Source organism: Etheostoma spectabile, chromosome 24, assembly GCF_008692095.1.
Source record: "Etheostoma spectabile isolate EspeVRDwgs_2016 chromosome 24, UIUC_Espe_1.0, whole genome shotgun sequence".
NCBI classification, from domain to species: domain Eukaryota; kingdom Metazoa; phylum Chordata; class Actinopteri; order Perciformes; family Percidae; genus Etheostoma; species Etheostoma spectabile.
The window spans coordinates 13,967,824-13,985,035 of NC_045756.1; the positions used below are offsets into that span (position 1 = coordinate 13,967,824).

The 17,212-nt window shown below is 45.6% G+C and overlaps 1 protein-coding gene across 2 annotated transcripts in view; it reads right to left on the reverse strand.

Moving 5' to 3' along the window:
* The window catches only part of nrp2a (neuropilin 2a), a 61,011-nt gene that overhangs the window by 19,873 nt on the left and 23,926 nt on the right, over positions 1-17,212 (reverse strand). For both annotated transcript variants that reach the window (XM_032506369.1, XM_032506370.1), the window contains exons 4-11: positions 13,914-14,144; positions 11,798-11,953; positions 11,048-11,217; positions 10,172-10,327; positions 2,923-3,067; positions 1,068-1,243; positions 365-544; positions 109-253 (exon numbers count right to left, since the gene is read on the reverse strand). In XM_032506369.1, the coding sequence (XP_032362260.1) occupies positions 109-253; positions 365-544; positions 1,068-1,243; positions 2,923-3,067; positions 10,172-10,327; positions 11,048-11,217; positions 11,798-11,953; positions 13,914-14,144 (1,359 nt within the window). The remainder of the gene's footprint in view (positions 1-108; positions 254-364; positions 545-1,067; positions 1,244-2,922; positions 3,068-10,171; positions 10,328-11,047; positions 11,218-11,797; positions 11,954-13,913; positions 14,145-17,212) is intronic.

Genomic DNA, 17,212 nt, shown 5'->3' on the forward strand with positions numbered 1-17,212 from the left:
GGTTCATTACAGTGCGGGGCAAATAATTTAGCCTTGAATAGTGCAAGTAGCAAATAATCATATATAAAATGATTCCCCTGTCATTTAAGCAATAGCAGAATGCCCTACCTGGAAGGTCACAGCCCAGTATCTCCACTCTCATCCCGATTCCTGCTGGAGACCACCTCTCTGGATACAGCCGGACATACTGGGACACTATCTCCTCAAAATGGCGCAGCTCTGGGTTGTCGTAGTGTGTGTTCCCCTCAAAGATCTGTCCAGAAACACACAAATACAAATGTCATCATGGTGGTTTGTCTGTATGGGGGAAGTTTACTTGCAAACACATCATTTTGCCGTCTATCTTCCGCCCTCACCCACCCACCTTGGGCAGGCTAGTCTTGCTGTCCATGATGAAATTCCACTCTTTTCCATTCAGGCTGTGTGCCACTTTGTACTTCCTGACAAACGCCCGGTTATCTGTGGTCGCCCCGCTTCCTGCGTCGCCTCCCCTTGCTCCCTGGGTGATCACTCCGCGCACCGTCTTAGGCACCCCGAGGTCCACCTGTGGAGGTCAGATTCAGATTAATGCATGGTGATGAATGTATTTTACACAACACATGGTTATGTTTTAATACAGCTGTGCTACTTGTTTGCTCGATGGTGTTTTTTGCCTCTAACGTCGCCTTCCAGGCAGCTAACCCTAACCTTGACCCTAACCTTGCCGCGCTGCCTGGAAAGAGACGTTGGGGGAAAAAACACCAAACACCTACTTGTTTTAGCTTGGTTGCCTCTGGCAGCTGAAATGGCACTATAAAGCCAGAGTTTAAAGGGACTACTTGTTGCATATATAAACATGACATTTTTACTGTAAAACAACAACAATTACCCCAACCATACTCTTGCTGGCTTTTGTCTTGCATATTTAGCACTAAATTGAACACCATGGCACAATATATAAAATGCACTACATAGGTTACCAGTGGATGCATTCATTTCAATGTTCATTATTGGTGCTTTTAAGGTGACATCATCTGGAAACATAGAGTGAAAATGTACAATAAATGCAATTAAAAACCCTCTTGTACCTGAAGCCACTCCTCTCCAGCCAGGGGCTGTGCAGGGTTAGGGAACCAGCCGGAGCGACTGGCGACCAGACGGGCGGTCGCAGGGTTCCACACCATATCCCTGCTGGAGGAGGCTGAGATCTGGGCATCAGGGAGCAGGCCAGACAGCAGGCCCTGCAGGTCTGAACACGGAGCATCTGGAGTGGAAGGCGGAGAAGGGAGAGATAAGTTTAACCTTCACCTCAGAGGCGCTTTGATGAAGAAGTTTTAGCGATGACCTAACATACATTCATGCTGTTACACATATTCCCACCCTGAAGACTGAAGACGGAGGGGCGAAAAAGAGATGTGTAGCACAGCACTATTGCTTAAATATGCAATTGCATTGCCTTAAGTGAGAATAAAAGCATACGCTGACTTTCCTGCTGTGCATTCATGCACTTCACATCTCACACAAACATTTTGAAAAGGTACTTGTATCTTTACATTCTCTACAATAGCTTGTCTGTTCATTATGCTGCAAACATTTTGTGTACTTTCACCAGCTGAGGGAAAGTTCTACGTACATGCAAAAGCACTTGGAAACGCATTCAGATATGGATGAGCGAGTAGCATTGAAAGTAACTTGCTGACGGAGTATGTGAGAGGGAGAAATGAGCATTAAGGGGATAAGGGAGGTATAATACCAGGAGTCGGGAGGCAAAGAAGTAGAGAGCGTAAAGAGTGAGAAAATAAGTACCAAAAAGAAAGAGAGACGGAGCTTGGGGAAGCTAGGGGGAGAGCAAGATGTTTGAGGTGAGGCTCCCACAGAGACACCATGGGAGAGGGAAGGAACGAGGGAGGAGGAGCGAGACACTGTGGGTGGTGGATGAGGTAGAGAGAGCTTGAAGAAGGTACACAGAGGAAGAGAGAAAGGGCAGGAGGAAGGGCGATGGAGAGATGTTAGTTGTGCTGACGGTTTAAGAGAACACAGATCAAAGTTTCATGCTGTTATGTCACTACGAAAGCAGGAGATGTAAATAATGAATAAAAGGCACAGGAAGTATATGCATGTGTGTGTGCGCGCCGGTGGGTGGTGTCTGTGTACATTTCAAAGGATGCACCCGCTTATGGGGTCATCTGCTATATTTAGCCTGAGTGTGTGTGTGTGTGTGTGTGTGTACACCTGTACTGTAGGAGCTAATAGTTATTTCAATAGCAGCTGTTGAGGCTGAAGCGAATCACAGTTTCTGATGTAAGCGTGAACAGGGAGCCATGAATGATTGATTGGTACTCATTTCTCAATATAGAGGAGCTCACAGAGAAAAGAGGACACATCAAGAGAGTCTCTAATACTATGAGAGGGAAGAGAGGCATCGCTGGGGGAGATCGAGAGACAGAACGCGAGCACGGAGAAGAAGTGGGAGAACGCCGAGAGAGGGAAATGACACTGGCGGTGCCTCTGGAAGGAAGAATAGAGTAAAAGTTTCCTATAATTAGCCCACGGCGTGCTATGTTTAAAAGACAGCAAGGGAAAGTGTGGGAAAGAGACTAAATACACGTGTGTGTGTGTGTTGTTGGTTTTTACAATTTAGTAGATTATTGTTTAGCTGGTGTTTAATTATCTTTTTAAAGCAAATTATATATAGAGATTTCTTTTTAATGACAAGCAGCAGAAAAGGCACACTTCAGACCACAGCATTGCTGCTTTGAAATCCCTAAAGCTCTCTCATCAGCTTTGTTCAATTGCCTTTGAACGAGAACCCGAGTGCAGCAGAAAACCGTTGTCGTGTCTGTTCAGTCAAACTGCACAATTGCGAAGACGCGTGATTCTGGCAAAGTCAACTTTCCTTAGGCAAAATAGACAGGTCGAACCTTGTGACGCGGCCACACACACCTGTAATCTGGCATCCGTAGAGCTCAAAGCGCAGGGCGATGCCGTTCCTCCAGGTCTGTGGTCGGATCCGAACAAACCGGGCCAGAACTGGCTGCGGGACCCGGTTCAGAACCACCTCGGCCGGGTCTGTGTTACCGTGGAAAATCTGGGAAAACGAACGACAAATAGAAGACAAAGGTTATTGTCAGAAGGAGATGTGCTGCTTATGCCTTTAGGTCTTATCTCTCTTTTTCTCACACACACTACCTCTGGCTCTACACCCACCCACGGTGCCCGGTTTCACTTGGCTACACACACACACACACACACACACACACACACACACAGTGGCAGGCCGGACAAAGCAGAGACAACCCAAACATGGATCCAATGTCACAAGCCCAGCTGTCGATGTGTTTTGGGGTCAAAGGTTCGGTGCTGGGAGGCTGGGAAAACCTGACGATGGATGAGGGACACGGACACACACACACACACACACACACACACACGGACACACACACACACACACACACACACACACACACACACACCACACACCACACACACACACACACACACACACACACACACACACACACACACACACACACACACACACACACACACACACACACACACACACACACCTCAACGTTGTTGGTCGCAGGAAGCTGTGGGACACTTGACCTGAAACTACCAAACACGATTCGCCGTTGGACGCAGGAAGTGCGTCCAGGTGGGCAGGATATAAGTGAAATTATCTTCGCAAAGCATCAACATTAACTTCTTCTTTATGAACACTCCCTTCCTTCCATTTGCTTTTAAGCAGCGGGTGGGGCAGCAGGGGTTGGAGGGCAAATGTAACCAGGGCGGTTGAGTTACTTCCTGTTTTGGGCAGAAAAGACCCGTGATGCTTGAGGGCGTTGGACGGAGACATTCAATGACAGACATGAGTCTTCCTTTCTTTCGTATTTTTGTATCACCCAAGTTTTCCCCAAAACCATAACGTTTTTGTAATTATAAATAATCTCCCCCTTTTTCCTACTCTCTGTCTGGTGTTACTTACCACATATACCTACATCTTTACACCTCCATTTTCTCTTTAATTCTTTCTTCAAAACCGTACCGTTGATATCACTGAACACATCCTCTCTCACCTCCTCTGCATTTTTTCCTCTTGTTGGTGGCTACAAACACACCACACACACAGTGACACAGGAAACCACAGGAAACCACAGAAACACACACAGATCCTACACAATCAGATGAGCAGAGGAAGTCTTTTAATTGCCTGAGTGACTGTTAAGTGTCATTCAGCCTGTCTGTGGTCGACAAGGCCGGCTGATGGGAGAGCCGGCAAATATTCTCCAAACCACACTGACGAACATCACGGCCACTACGCACAATGGGAAGATGGAAAGACAACTGCTACAAGCAGCTGAATTAAAGATTAAAAGGCATCATCTCTTAAAAAAAGATCCCTACATGATTTCTCTTTTACTCCGATCCAAGCACACGATGATCAAACCAAAGCACGCTCCCTTAGTCTGAAGATTTCATTCTGTCTTGTTTTGATAATGTTGTTTTTCATTATAAGTGATAAACAGTGGGATTTTAGTTTTGAGTTTGAAAATATTACTCTGCCATATTGGTGTAAAGTGACCTATTTGTAAAATTCCCTGACAGGCGCATGCCTAAAAAAGAAAAAAAAAAGATAATATGATATTCCAGAAATTCCATAACCAGTGGGATATATGAGAGATACGACTTCAAAATCCTACTCGAGGGGTTTTATTTGATTTTGGGCATGGCCTGATTTAATCAAGTGGAGCTGACACTGGCAATACAAAGCAGTGTGAGTGTTTGAACAGATAAGCAGCTCTATCTCTGCTGTATCTGCTGCTGGATGAGGATAGACAGCCGGTATGTTTACCTAAGAGGCCAAACAGTGGATGTGGGCTCTTATGGGGGTTATATAAACACCCACACAAGCTCACACAAAGACGTGCGTATGATGGAGGGCTTGCCTCTCGTACAGTTCAACCGACCCATCTTTACCACTCCCAGACATTCTGACTATGAAACAAAGAGCAGCATGGAGGGAAGAGCGGAGGACAGGAAAAACAAGAAAATGACTGCAGGGAGGAGGAGTCCTCAGAAGAATAGTTAAAAACAGATGAAGAGAGGGGTGGAGGCGGATGAGAGAGAGAGAGAGAGGTGAAAAAAAGAAGGTTGAATGGAGGGCAGCAGATAGAACTGATTGAGGAATATGAACGGAGGAATGTGGAAGGAGTGGTGGCGAGTAGGAAGGACAGAACAACGGACAGATTCATCACTGAAACAGGAAATCCAAGCATTTATCTCTTCAAGTGCTCATATGCTTTTTTTTTGGCTTTTTCCCTTTCCTTTATTGTGTTATATATCTCTTTTTTGTGCATATAATAGGTTAACAAAGAGCCCAAAGTCCATTCCAGAGGGACTTACCATCTTCTAGAGACCAACTGCTCCAAACAGCTCTATTGTGGTACAGTCTTTACTTCTGTGAGAAACATGCGTCACTAGCTAGCTGCTAGCATGGCACGCCCTCATACTCTGCTTCTGACTGGCTAGTAGTCCTTACCTAGGCAATGCGCATGTGCAACTCCCAACAAATGGAACAGAAGTGAGATGCCTCACTCTGTCGCTAAAGCAGAGAGCTCGACACACAGGGTGAAAAGAGGAGCTGCAGCAATGTGCAGTACAACAAAAATAATGTCTTTTGAAAATGTAACCATGTAAACCTATTCTGATATTACCTCTAAATGCAATTCTGAACCTGAAAATGAGCATAATATGAACACTTTAATAAGGCAAAACACCTCAATTCAATAGACTTTCCTCCTTGAAAAAAATGAAATGAATTGCAGACTATTACATCCATTGTGATTTTTTTTTCAATAAAGAAATTATATGATCAAAATAAAAAAAAATAAAAAAAAATCTAAACTTGGCATGATTAGGTCGATAAATGCTTTAGATACTGTAAGTCTGTGCAATTTTTGTCCGCTAAAAGTTCCCAGAAACGTCCAATCGTTCGAGATGCCCCACAAAGACTAAAAGGCTATTAGCCGGTGCAATACTTTCAGCTGCTTTCCTTTGTTTTCATCTTTGGATAAAAGCAGAGACTATGGCCAACATTACTATTACAGACAATTCATTCAATAACAATTGGCTCTTAAGACGCTCTTTCCATTTTTCTTTTGGATGTGAGAGGAGAGAGAACAAACTAAAGACGGACGAGAGACAAAAACAAAGACAAGTTGTCAGTTGGCTCTCAGCTACTGTTGTCTTCTCCACTTCCTCCCCTACCTGAGAGGTCACTCGTTTGACCTCTGAACCCATTACTTCCAAGGTTAAAGGTCAACGGCCTGAGGAAGCAGATGGTTGCTCATTGACCAACTTGTAGATAACGTGGTTACTTTTTGACTAACTGGGACTTTGGCATGAATTGAGATGTATGCTTGTGTTGTAGATGCCAGTCTGCTGTCTGGACCACCTCTGCAATCTGCCTGACGACTAGCATGTTTTTTTTCTTGTTGATTGACTATGCGTGTCAATGCGAGCCTTGCCCGTCACGTGACGTGCAGGCGAGGTAGGCTGAATAATTAACGTTGTCATGTTGCGTCTCCGATTGTGGAGACTCATGAAAAAATAACCAGGCCCTGCCCGCGCACACACACTCCCACACAGAAAGCAGCATGCGTCGGCCAGACTTTTCCACCGTTTGAGTGGACATTGTCGGGACACAGGGACCATGGGTATTTAACTATTGATGCCCTCTCTGGAGAACGAGGTCACAGTGAAAGGCGTGTGTAATAGCAAACGCCCTTTCACAAGATCCAACACGCCCTGGACCAGTACACAGAGTAAAAAAGAAGCTTGTGTGAATCAAAAACAGACTTAATTTCACAGGATTCTTGTTAGAGCTAAGAATATTTGCTCTCTGGACAACGATGGGTGGATAGATATATGCATCATAGCTTGATTCATTTACCATCTCTCCCTTTCTCTCTCAATTCTGTGTTTTTGGCACATGTCTCCTTCCTCTGCCAGTGTGTTCCTTCAAGCTGATGGCACCACAGGGAGCCGCGGCGGCCTCTGCACAAGACATTATTCGTTTCCCAGCCACTTTTTCATCCCTGTGTGGTTCCCTTGATCCCAGTCTCTTTCTCTGTCCATTACACTCGTCATCCCTGTCTTCTTGCTTTAGTTATTCCCTCTCTCTCTCTATCTTTCTGCTTCTTTCTTTCTAGCCATTACCCCCCTCCAACCCTCCGTCTTTGCTCCAGACGCTTTCTCCCTCTCTCGTTCTCGGTATGAAGATGTTGACAGTATGAACTGGTTCCAGCTGGCCGCTCTCCACTACTGGCTCTAAGAGTGAGCAAGCTGAGCGGTGTGTGTGTGTGTGTGTGTGTGTGTGTGTATGTGTGCATGCGTGTGAGGTTGAAGCAGTGATCCCTACAAATCTTACAACAACTAAGGTCGAAGTCTCCCACTTTGTACCAACGTTACCAGTTGTGTTTGACTCCGTCCGTCCACATGTGCGTGGATGTGAGCATGTGCAGGAATTCAAAGTATTTTGCGTAAGCTTGAAGAATGAGTCGGTAAAAAACAAAGTGTGTGTCTGTGTGAGGTTGTGTGACAGTGTAACGGAGGAGAGGGCTGAAATGCTGTCTTGGCATATTTTTCTTTTTCCTCTCCCAGGTTACTGTGGTGTGTGTTGTGTGTGTGTGTGTGTGTGTGTGTGTGTGTGTGTGTGTGTGTGTGTGTGTGTGTGTGTGTGTGTGTGTGTGTGTGTGTGTGTGTGTGTGTGTGTGTGTGTGTGCATGTTGGACAGATTAGAGTGTGTGCCTTTAATGTTACTTTGTTTGGCGCACTTGTGTCTATGGTACCGCTACAAAATAAATCATTGTGTTTTTGTATCCATGTGCGAGTGTGTGTGTCTGTGAGAGATAGGCAATTCCTAAGTGTGCTAGCGTCTCATCAAGTAATGAGGTGCATAAGAGAGGAGTGTGATTCAAAATTAACAAGTCACATGGGTGTCAAACTGAAAATGTGTTGGCTTGCAGAAAATCACAAACACGCACACACAGACACACACACACAGACACACACACACACACACACAGACACAGACACACTGGTGTGACTGAGGTGTGCAATCTGCAGTGCTTGTGTTTTTCTCTTCTGACAGCACTTTCAATTCTTTACAAAAAAAGTGCCATTTCCCACAATGCCTTTCCTTTTTCAGCTTCTCTCTGCCACTCTTTCTGTCAAATTATCTTTATTGGCATTAAATCCTTCAGTCGTTGTTAACACAGCAAATAAGAACACAAATCTTGACAATAAATGGCAACGCGCCCTCTCCCCCAATAACAAACACAGCGAGGCTGGAACTGCCAAGCCGGTCCTTTTTATTCATCGGTGAATCATATCTGATGCACAGGCTCACGGCTCAACCTTCCACCAACACCGCTGACACACGCACACACCCACTCTTCCAAAGCCACATTAACTTTGAGCTCACTGTTAAATGACAATTACAAGAACCAAATCCCAGTCATTACAGGACTCCCTGACGAGAATTCAGTTTCAACCACTTAAGGGCTCTTTAGGGGGCTTAGGACGGGCTAACTGGGAGTTTGTACGACCAGACTGGTGGATTAGCAGTCACGGAAGATTCAACCGCCAGCCCACCGGGACCAGAGGAGAACCTGGCTAACGAGGACAGTTAGGAGTACAATAATCTCTTCAGTACTGGCATTATAAAGTCAGGCCGGGCTCAAATCATAACGGCAAATTATGTGCCAGTAGTCAAAGGTGTAATTCCTCAATCCCATCCATCCGTCAGTCTGTGGTCACCAAAAATACAAAGAGAAACTTACAAAAATGTTGTCATGTTTTCTTTATGATCATCACAAGCAGGCGGTACTTAAATATTTCATGTATCTATAATAATAATGTAACGTTCCATTAGTAAAAGTAGCAGACTTGATTTCCTGGTTTCAACTTGTTTTTGAGGAATATTCCCAAACCCTTTGGTTGGCTGAATCAAGTCGAATGTGTCTGCTATCTTTTATTGATCTTTCATTTTCCTACTGGATTTTCTAAAAGCTGAAAACATAACCAATTTTATAGCGACCACTCATACAAGCAGCACCTCTCCTAAATGCACGTTGATGCATCTGTCTGAAAGTGTCCTAACAGTTTTGTTTTTTTTTCCTGCTCAGACAGATTAGTGGACTCAGATTACACAGTAGTGCAGACAGGCACACATCATATACATATGCGCGGACACGCACAGATCTCCAGGCAGCGAGATCAGCCAGAGGTTATTTTAAGGGGGGGTCCTGTGGATTTTGCATGTGTGTGTGTGAAAGGAGTGTGTGTATGTGAGGGGGGTTAAAATTGCACAGATGTTGACTTTTTAAGTCAAATCCACGTTTTGCTCAATAATCTCCACATCAAATACCCCCGACCAGCCCCACCCAAACCAATCACGGGCACACACAGAAGGGGGCCCCCAGTCTATGTGGGTAAGTAAGTGTGGATTAACCCTCCATACCTCCCCCCTAGTCTTACCACTCTCTATTTTGCCGCTTGCAATCCACAGTGACCTTAACCCAGATGTGAGGGACATAGTTCAAATCCCCTGGAGACAGGCTTACTGTAGCTCAGAAGAACAACCTGCACTGTACTGAACATACATTCATACACAGGCCTGTGTGTGAAGGCAGCCCCCCATCCTACACACAAAGCCCTAAACACTCATCATTTTCACTAAATAATGTTGCTATTAAACCCAAATTTGCTCGGTCCACACCTGACTTCACAACCCCAGGTGTGTGTGTGTGTGTTTATGTGTGCGTGCGCACGTTGTTGTGAGAGAGATGATGAATAACTAGTGCAGATAAGGGAACATAGAGGACTCCATTGTTCTTGTTTGTCAGCTTCCCCTCCTCTCTCTATCTCTTCCTCCCTGCTATTCCCTCTTTCTCAGCCTCATGACTGGGTTGGTGACTCCGGTTCATAAACAGTCCACGAAGGGGAACGGCTCCTTCAGGAATGTTCCATCTATTGATATGGCTCTCGGACCCACACAACAGCCTCTGTTGTTAAAGAACGTATCAGGATGGTGGTATAAAGCTTAAAAAAAAAAAGAGGGCCTTGTAACTTCATGTCCTGGATGAGGAAAGTCCTATTGCTATGCATTTCTTCTGCTAGTTCCTACCTTGTGGTTCTTGCCGTGGCGGTAGACCATCCAGTCCTCCCCGTTGGTGCTGACCTCCAGTTTGAAGGTAGTGACGTAGTAGGACTTCAGCGTCTCCTTGGAAATGGCACCCTGTGTGGCGATGCCTGTCAAAACCTTGAGGAAGTGCAGGTCAACCTGGAAAAAAAAAAAAAAGAAATAATTTAAAACTCTCAATAACCGAGTGGAACAGATTAATAGGACGGCGGTGTAGATTGCTGTAGGGATTTATGGTGCTCAGGGCTGATGTAGATAACAGAGACAGACCAGCTGGTGTGTCTATCTGTCACACAGACAGCAGGGGATGGACACCAACTGTGGCCTACTGCTGAGAGAGCTTAGGTGGTGTGTGTGTGTGTGTGTGTGTGTGTGTGTGTGTGTGTTTTTGTATTGTTGTGTGTATACGAAGGAAGGCTGGAGGCAAAGATCAATGGCGTAGTGTTGGGATGCATTCCTGAAGAGCTCCTTCATCAATCACGGGCGCCTCGCCGCTCTCCTCTGTGCCTGTGTGTGCGTCTACCTATGCATGTGTACACGTGGGCCGGGTGTGCTTGAAACTGAAAAGATTTAGAGCCCAGAAGCACTTCCTTATCACCAGTTTACAGTTCCTTCCTTTCAGTGGGTGTGTGTGTGTGTGTGTGTGTGTGGGTGGGTGTGTGTGTGTCCTGCTGTATGTCCTCACTGTATAGGAGACGCTGATGCCCAGGCGCATCTTCTCCTCTATACTATAGTATCACAAAGACACATTCTCTACATTTATTGTCCTCAGCAAGTGAAAGTAATGCTGATTCAGATGTCTCGCTCTGTGTGGTCTCTTTGTGTGGAATTATTAGAATTTTCCGATCTGTAAACCCTGACCTGTATATACTCCTTGTTGCTGTCCTCTGAAGGCGTCCAGGCGTTGTCGTCGTTGTTGAGGCGGGCCTGGCGTGGCAACCAGCGGTTGTCGTAGAATGTTGTGGATGCGGTGATCTGATCATCGCTGATCTTCCCCGACTCCATACCGAGCGCCATGCTACAGTGGAACGCTGGTGGGGGAAAGAGAGAGGAAGAGGGGGGAGATGGAGAAAGCAGAGCGTTAACTGTATACTTGTTGACATGACTGTGGAGATGGAAAGTAAGCTGTCAGGGAAAAAAAAGGAAAAGAGGATGGAAGGAAAGTTGAATGGATGGATGACAGATGCGAGAGCACTGAAAGAAAAGATCTAAGCTGCATATTACAGAGCTTGAAGACAGAGACGAAAAGGTAAATCCAGACAGAGAAAGGGCAAAGGGAGACAGAAAGCAGCCCAACAGGTGAGCAGAAGTAAATTGAGGTGGAGTTGATTTATATTCTGAAAGAAAATAGCATGAGTCTGCTTCTGAGAAATCCTGCTCTCTTAGGAGAGAGGAAAATAGACAGAGAGCGCTGAGAGAGAGCTCTGAGGTTTATATAGCATTTAAATAGGCAGAGCTGAAAAGATCGAGAGGGTAAGAGGAGTAAAAGAAGAAGAAAGAAAGACAGCAGAGATGACGGAGAAGAAACGGTTGAAAGAGAGAAAATATAGGTGGTAAGAAAAACAGGTAGACAAACCAACACACTCTCGCTAAAAGTTATCTCGCACTCACAGTCGCTGACTTCTTTGTGCGTCAAGTTGTACCGGGCGGAGAAGCCGTCTTTGGCTACAGCCATGTCGGTGTGGAAGGAGAGGGACAGCAGGCCGGAGGACGACTGGATCTCTGGAGGGATCTTTGTCCCACAGTACCGGCCGATCAGAGGAGCCACTGCGTACACACACACATAAATCAAATTACATGTTGTAGTTTTGGTGGTTCTAAATAGTATTTTCAGGGTGATATTGCGATAAAGGTTTTTAAAACCCTAATACACTATGGTGTCTGTGCTTTTATTTAGAAAATAAAGGTACTTTTGCTAGTTTATAAATCCCTTAACGGTTTAGGTCCAAAATACATTTCTGATCTGCTTCTACACTACGACCCCCCCCAGACCTCTCCGGTCATCTGGGACAGGTCTACTTTCTGTCCCCAGAGTCAGAACTAAACAGGGTGAAGCAGCTTTCAGTTTCTATGCTCCTCATATCTGGAATAAACTCCCAGAAACCTGTAGATCCGCTGCTACTCTCAGTTCTTTTAAATCAGGGCTGAAGACCTTTCTTTTTGATGCTGCCTTTCTTTAAATTAATGCTCATTTCTTTGAATTTCTTATGCTGCCCTGTAACTTTTATTCTTCTGTTTTATGTGTCATAATGTTTCTATTTTGTTTTTAACTGTCTATTCATGTGTTTTATTGGTTTTTAATGCTTATGATTTTTAACTGTTTGTACTTGTGTTTTATCTGTTTAAATGATTTTGTGTAAAGCACTTTGAATTGCCCTGTTGCTGAGATGTGCTCTACAAATAAAGCTGCCTTGCCTTGCCTTGCCTAGAAAAGCGGAGTAAAATCTGGTTGCTATATGACGCTACGGTGTACTTTTCACGGAAAATAGGAAACGGAATCCAGCCCTGGAAAGACAGTGGCCACGCTGCTTCAGTAAGTGTTGTCTAATGAGTCACAGCATGCTTCCACCACTTTTCGTCCTCCCCTCATTCCTCTCTCTCTCTCTCCCTTTTTTCTCCTGTCTGTCCATCCATCTGCCATGTGTGTCTCAGCCAGGGACCAGCAGGGGGACTGGAATCCCTGCCTTAATGCAAGCTGCACTGGGATCAGCTGCAGACAAATGCGCGCGCACGCACGCACGCACGCACACACACACACACACACACACACACACACGTGTGCGCACCCACGGCCAAGAGAATTACAATAGAGTAGCTCCCTCACCAGACACCAAAATCTTTACCCTTCCGTTTTGTCTCCTGTCCCTCATTCATGCCCGAGGACTCACTGTAACTGGGTTACACTTTAATTTCCTCCTAATTCTCAACTTTGAATGGTATAAATTGTTTTCAGCTATCAAAGCCCCCAAATTCAAGGCTATAATTGCAATTTTAAATCCACTTGGATCCCTTTTTGTAGTAACTGGAAATAGAATAATTAGAGCAAATCCTCAGTTCTCTGCTTCACATTTCAAAAAAAGGGGGAAAGGACGTCAGCAAGAGAGAGGGGGGAAGTTCACCTCTCACCGCTGCTAATGTGCTTTTCATCAGCACTACAGTGGCTAACATTACCCTATGGCGGTCACTATCAAAGTCCTTGATAATATCCTCAAATGTTTTTTCCCTCGCCACTTCCTGATCTCGGCCGATAGGCCACTTTCACAACGCACGGCACCTCCTATTGGATACAAACAGATAGTCATCGTAGCCATCACTCTCACTCGCCCGGGGGAGGAAGGAAGCGCTAGGTGATAAGGAGGGAGTACAGGGAGGATAGGAAGGGGGTGATGAAGGGAGTTATTATGGAGAGGGAAGAGGGGCATGGGAAAGGGCTGCTCCGTAGGGGTGTCGAAGCACTTTCAGCTCCATGTGTGAAATTATGTTTCCTGCATGTAATGTGAAGGAATGTAAGGTGCATTAAAGACAGCTACGGCTGCTCAGGGAAGTGAAGATGGGTATGGAAGTTTCTGTGTGGGAATGTGCACGAGTCTGTGTGGGTTCTGTTTGTGGATATGAATGTAGAATGTGTGTGTGTTAATTTCCATGCACCTTAATAAGTGAGTGTATACAGATTTTATCCAGTGTGTATGCACGTGTTAGTATTCGGTTTGTGTGCGTGTGCTCTCACCTTGTGGCAGGCCGTCCCACACGTCCAGCCAATCGTACTTGCAGTCACCCTCTCCCACCAGCAGGGGGTCGTTCTCGAGGTCAAAGGTCAGGAACGTGAGCGTGATGTCCATGTGGGGCGGGGCAATGATCATGTAGGAGCACTCCAGATTATGAGGGTATTTATCCGGGAAGCCCGGGGACTCGATCATGCCGGAGGAGCTGGTGAAATTGCGGAAGCAGAATTCCGACCCTGTGCAGACCAAGGATGAGAGGATATTTAGAAAGGAATGAGCAATCGCTCATATAAGGGGAAAATACAGGCGTAAGCAATCGATCACACTCGGATATCTCATCTGACTTGCAGAGGGTGTTTCAGAGAGTCGTTCATCACTGACAGCAAGCTGGAACATACAGTAGCTGGGGTGGTGAGACAACACACAAACACACACGGTTTTAGGGATCGCTGATGGAGGAGAAAATACACGATGAATAAATGCTCAAGTGGGCGTTGCAACGCGCGATATGAGCCGGCTGAAAGCTTTTTTTGTCGGTTGTATGCCACCGTATTTGACACAAAGCATCAACCTTTTACACCACTTTTGTGTTAAAAACAAGCAAGATTTAAACAGAAATCAATTATATTTCCAGAAAAGTAGTAATATCATGTTTGTTTTATGATGCTCGTACAATGCATAATTGATGATACACAAGAAGCTAAGAGGGGAGTAGACTGACCATTGCATATATTCTAAACAAATATTCTCTAACACTCTCTCTTCACCTCCCATTCTCTTTTGCACACACTCTCTCACGCACCACAAATGTTGTGTAATGGTTCTAAGTGGGCTCTCTGCGGCAGCTCCTCATTATCCATGCAGATTTATGCGCCCTGGGCGGTTCACCTTGAGCGGCGGCAGCTGCATGGCTCAGATCATCTACCCATCAGCCACTGCTACGCGGCCCACTAGGGAGCCTGAGTCACGGCCAAGTGTTTATGGACCGGCACATCAATGAGGGTGGGAGAGAGCTGACGGCCCCGTGCGTGCACACACGCGCAAAATATACAGGGGACTTCACACAAATGTCACACAGTCTCATTCACAAACCGGGGCTATTTTCTCAGTCTGACCATCTGCCTTCCCCTCAAAAGTTTTCTATCTTTATATGTGGGCTATAAACAGTCAGGTCTGTTTAACTGTGTGTCTTTCTGTGTCTACATCTATTTTTACACTTGCCAGGAGGGCAAATACCTTTTTGTAATAATGCTTCTCTGTGACTATATATAAATGCACTTTGAGTGGACGCTGGTTTTCCCAACTTCTTTTCAGTTGATGGACTGATAGACATTACATTTCCCTTTGCCAACTGGCAAGCACATAACTAGCATAAAGAAAAGAGTCTGTGCTTGTAGTATTTTCCCATCATTAAGGGTGTTGGGTAGCTGATAGGGAGGCCAGGTTGAAGAGACTCAGGGGTAAGCTATCTGGTGTATTTCAAATCAAGGAAAGTGAGAGCTCTGCATCATCTCAGAGGAGTGCCAGGCCGCGTTTGATAACCAGATACATATTCATAAAAAGCAGCGTTTAGGAGCACAGACATGTTAAAAGCACATTCCTTCTGCAACATTCCTCCAAGGCACCAGTCCTTATTATCAGACAGCCCTATAAAAGCTGAGGAGTTTGACTGGCTGCTCTGGCCCTCCCCTGTCTACACTTGGTTAATGGCAGAGAACTGACCCCAATCAGCACTGAGACAGAGGAGAAAACTCAGGAGACAGTCTCTGTGTCTCTCTCCCGTTGTTTTTCCTGTTCTCTAGCAGCTTTGAGCAGCAGTTTTTTCTCCTCCTAGTCTTTGCTCTATTTTTAATGCCAATTTTCTCACGTGTGTTCCGTGACTCATGTGTGCATTCATGTATTTACGGTGCCCGTGTATCTACCTTTCTGTCGATCGATCTGTTTTCTGCATCTTCTGTGCTGAAGATGTTGACAAAAATGTATGAAATCTACCCCAACATGTTAAAAGTAGCACTCTTGTGTGTCGACTCTCTCACACTCACAAAAAAACACACACACACACAGAGCAACATAAAAAACACAGGATGGCCTTCATGTTAGGAGCCGGGATGCCTACTCACACACACACACACAGACACACACAGACACACACAGACACACACAGACACACACACACACACACACACACACACACACACACACACACACACACACACAGGCAAGTTGAAATAAGGTAATTTACAGCTAGCTACTGGTGAGATCTGCCAATCCCCTCACCTCTCTGTGGTTAGTGTGTTGTTGTGTGTGTCTGCAGTTACTGTGTGTGTCTGAACAGCATTCATTAGAGTAAACAATGCTTTGAATCCATTAAAGCAGTAAGAAGCATGTGATTGTAATAAAACAGAAAATTAACTATGCAGTCTGCCTGAGCCAAATGCCACGAGTGTGTGTCTTTGCATGTCTTTCCTGTGTTTTTTCAGCTCCTTGCATGTGTATCTTTTGCTGCTGGCATATTTGTTTCTCTGTATGAGTCTCTGTGTGTCTGAAGGTGTGTGTGATGGCTTCACAGTAGGTGTTAGACCCAGTAACACACTGGCCTTGTTTCTTACTGGGTCACGGTGCAGCAGTCTGGAGTCCTACCGCCGAGAACTTCAATATGAGCACAGCTTGACTCCATCGCCTCCAAAAACACCACTCTACGTCTTTTACACACACACACACACACACACACCAAACAGTCGCTTCACACACTCCGTACTGCCACGTGCCGACACTCTGCGCTTGCGTGCTCATATATTTGCGTGTGTAGCAGTGTATGCATGAGTACCTTTCTCTTTTCGTACGTGCTCATTAGTTCACAGTATGTGAACATGCCAAAAACAAGTCCCCGTTACTACCTCCCTCCGTCTACCCTCAACCCATGTCACACACACACACACACACACACACACACAACACACACACACACACACACACACACACACACACACACACACACACACACACACACACACACACACACACACACACACACACACACCAACACACACACACACACACACACACACACACACACCTTATGCAGGGCCCTGGTTGGTGCTTGCATCGCACCATGAGCTGCCATTTGGCAAGAGCTGTCTGCTGGCAAAGAGGGGGAGGTCATGGTGTGAGTGTGTATGTGTGTCTGTTGGGCAGGGGGGCCAAGAGGGTGAGTTGCTGGGTAGAAACCACTCAACTCTTGCACATGAGTGCCTGATGTAGTAGCAGCTCCACATGTTGTGTCAAAGCAACCCCCCTTCCCCCC